Below are 1,878 nucleotides of genomic sequence, written 5' to 3'. Positions count from 1 at the left end.
GGTGCGGGTGGCCGTGGGGCGGGATCGGCTCCTTGTCGCATGCCAGTCCCTGGAGGAATCACGGCCTCCCCGCCTGCGGCTCTCACTTCTCCCTGAGGAGGCCCGGAGGTCCCACTGGCGCCTTGGAGCTGGGCCCTCGTCGCGAGCAGCGTCCCGAGGTTGGCTCTGCCGCCGCCTCCTGCTTCTGGAGGAGTCGTAGCCCTGGGTGTGCAGAGGCCGTTGGTGGCCATGGTGGTGCCACCCTGGGGACCGGCTTCGGCCCCTCTCCGGGGCCCTGGCGTGGCCACCACCACGGTCTCTTTGGGAAGAGCTGCGGCGCTGGTGCTGGGAATGTTGCCCTCTGCGGCCTGGCGTTGAGATCTCCCTCTCTGGTGGTGGGGGCTGACGTCGTGCGTCTCCTGCCTGTGCGTTCCCAGCTGGGGGAAGATGTGTTGAAGAGTCCGCCCGCAGCTTGGGCACACGGCTCGTCTGCGGGACCACTCCTGTACACAGCGAACACAGAAACGGTGCCTGCACCCGCTCACGCAGGCTTCGTTGTTGATGGCCTCCAGGCAGATGGAGCACACTGGGTCCCCGGAGTCATCCGGCGGCGCGGCCTGGGGCACCTGGCTGGTGCTGGCCGCAGGGGAAGAGGCGCCCTGTTGTGCCATGTCCTCCTCCGACGCCATCTCGCGCGGCAAGCGAAAGAGATGCAAAGCTCACGACCTGCCCTGGAGACGCAACCTGCAGGAAGCCGCAAAGCTGAGGAAGCCAAGCCCCAAAGAGGTGCCTGCTCTGCCTCGGGGCTGTGCTTGTGCTGCCACGACGGCCAGCGACCGTCCTGGGGCAGACGGGTGACAGCAGGGGCGCCTCTCTGTGCTCCCGCTCTCCGGGCAGGGCGGCGACTGCCCTCTGCGACACGTGCAGGCAGGAATCGGGAAGGCAGGAGAGTGGTTCCTGGCCTCCCGGCAAGAGCAGCCCAAGGGTCGGGGTGCAGCAGGTCGGGACCGGTGGCCCGGGCCCTGTCACTATCTCCGTCCGGCAAATCCTCTCTGTGCCCTCGTCAGGGAGCCCGCGGGATGGGGGTCCTTCGTCCCCCCACCAGCAGACGTCTGTCCCCCACGCACGAGGACAGCACTGAGGCCCTGCAGGGCTGCCCCACGCCTCATAAGGAGGGATGTCACGGGGGTCACAGTGACTCTCTGGTGACATCACAGAGCTTTTGGGGACCACACCCAGAAGACGCAGGCCCCGGTGCTGGGGCAAGAAACAGCCCCCTTTGGCAAGCGCTGGGCTCCCCACTGCAAGAGAGACGTGGACATACTGGAGAGAATCAAAGACAGGATCACGCGGATGCTGAAGGGTCTGTAGCATCTCTTGTAGGAGGAAAGGCTGAGGGAGCTGATGATCGAGGGAGCTGATGTGCCTCCACATGTCACAGGCACCCACCTTCAGGTAATTTTCCTCCTGTCTCTGAATCGCCAGGCAGATCCTGACCTTGGACTCCTTGCAAAGTCTTATTCATGGACCTGTCTGAGCCGTCTCAAGGTTGCTCACCGCTTTCTAACAAGGGCCAGTTTCTCTGCAGGGATGAATGAAGGCTTTGGAGCTGGGTCTCTTTGGTGCTCGAAGCAGGGGCAGGCAGAGCAGGCTGCCCAGGGCCACATGCCATCAGGCTTTGATGAGCTTGAAGGACAGAGCCTCCAGAACCCCTCTGGGCAGCCTGTTCCAGGGTGTGACCTCCCTCTAAATAAATAAGCTCTGTATTGCAGTCAGCGAGAGATTGCCTTATTTCATAGACTAGAATCCCAGAACCGTTTGGGTTGGAGAAGCCCTTTAAGCTCCCCCAGCCCAACCGTTCCCCTACCCCTGCCATCCCACCCCCAAACCCTGGCCCTC

At 63.5% G+C, this 1,878-nt stretch overlaps 1 protein-coding gene across 1 annotated transcript in view; it reads right to left on the bottom strand.

Annotated features, from left to right (window-relative positions):
• DNAJC17 (DnaJ heat shock protein family (Hsp40) member C17) overlaps positions 1-668 on the bottom strand; it is a 26,627-nt gene extending 25,959 nt beyond the window's left edge. Inside the window, exon 1 of the mRNA XM_035898528.1 lies at positions 653-668. Within this exon, the coding sequence (XP_035754421.1) occupies positions 653-668 (16 nt within the window). The remainder of the gene's footprint in view (positions 1-652) is intronic.
• Between the last annotated feature and the right edge of the window lie 1,210 nt (positions 669-1,878).

This window comes from Egretta garzetta, unplaced genomic scaffold (assembly GCF_000687185.1).
Source record: "Egretta garzetta isolate BGI_Z169 unplaced genomic scaffold, ASM68718v1 scaffold687, whole genome shotgun sequence".
Taxonomy (NCBI): domain Eukaryota; kingdom Metazoa; phylum Chordata; class Aves; order Pelecaniformes; family Ardeidae; genus Egretta; species Egretta garzetta.
The sequence above is the reverse complement of the archived record's forward strand: the minus strand, read 5'-3'. Positions and strand labels throughout refer to the sequence as shown.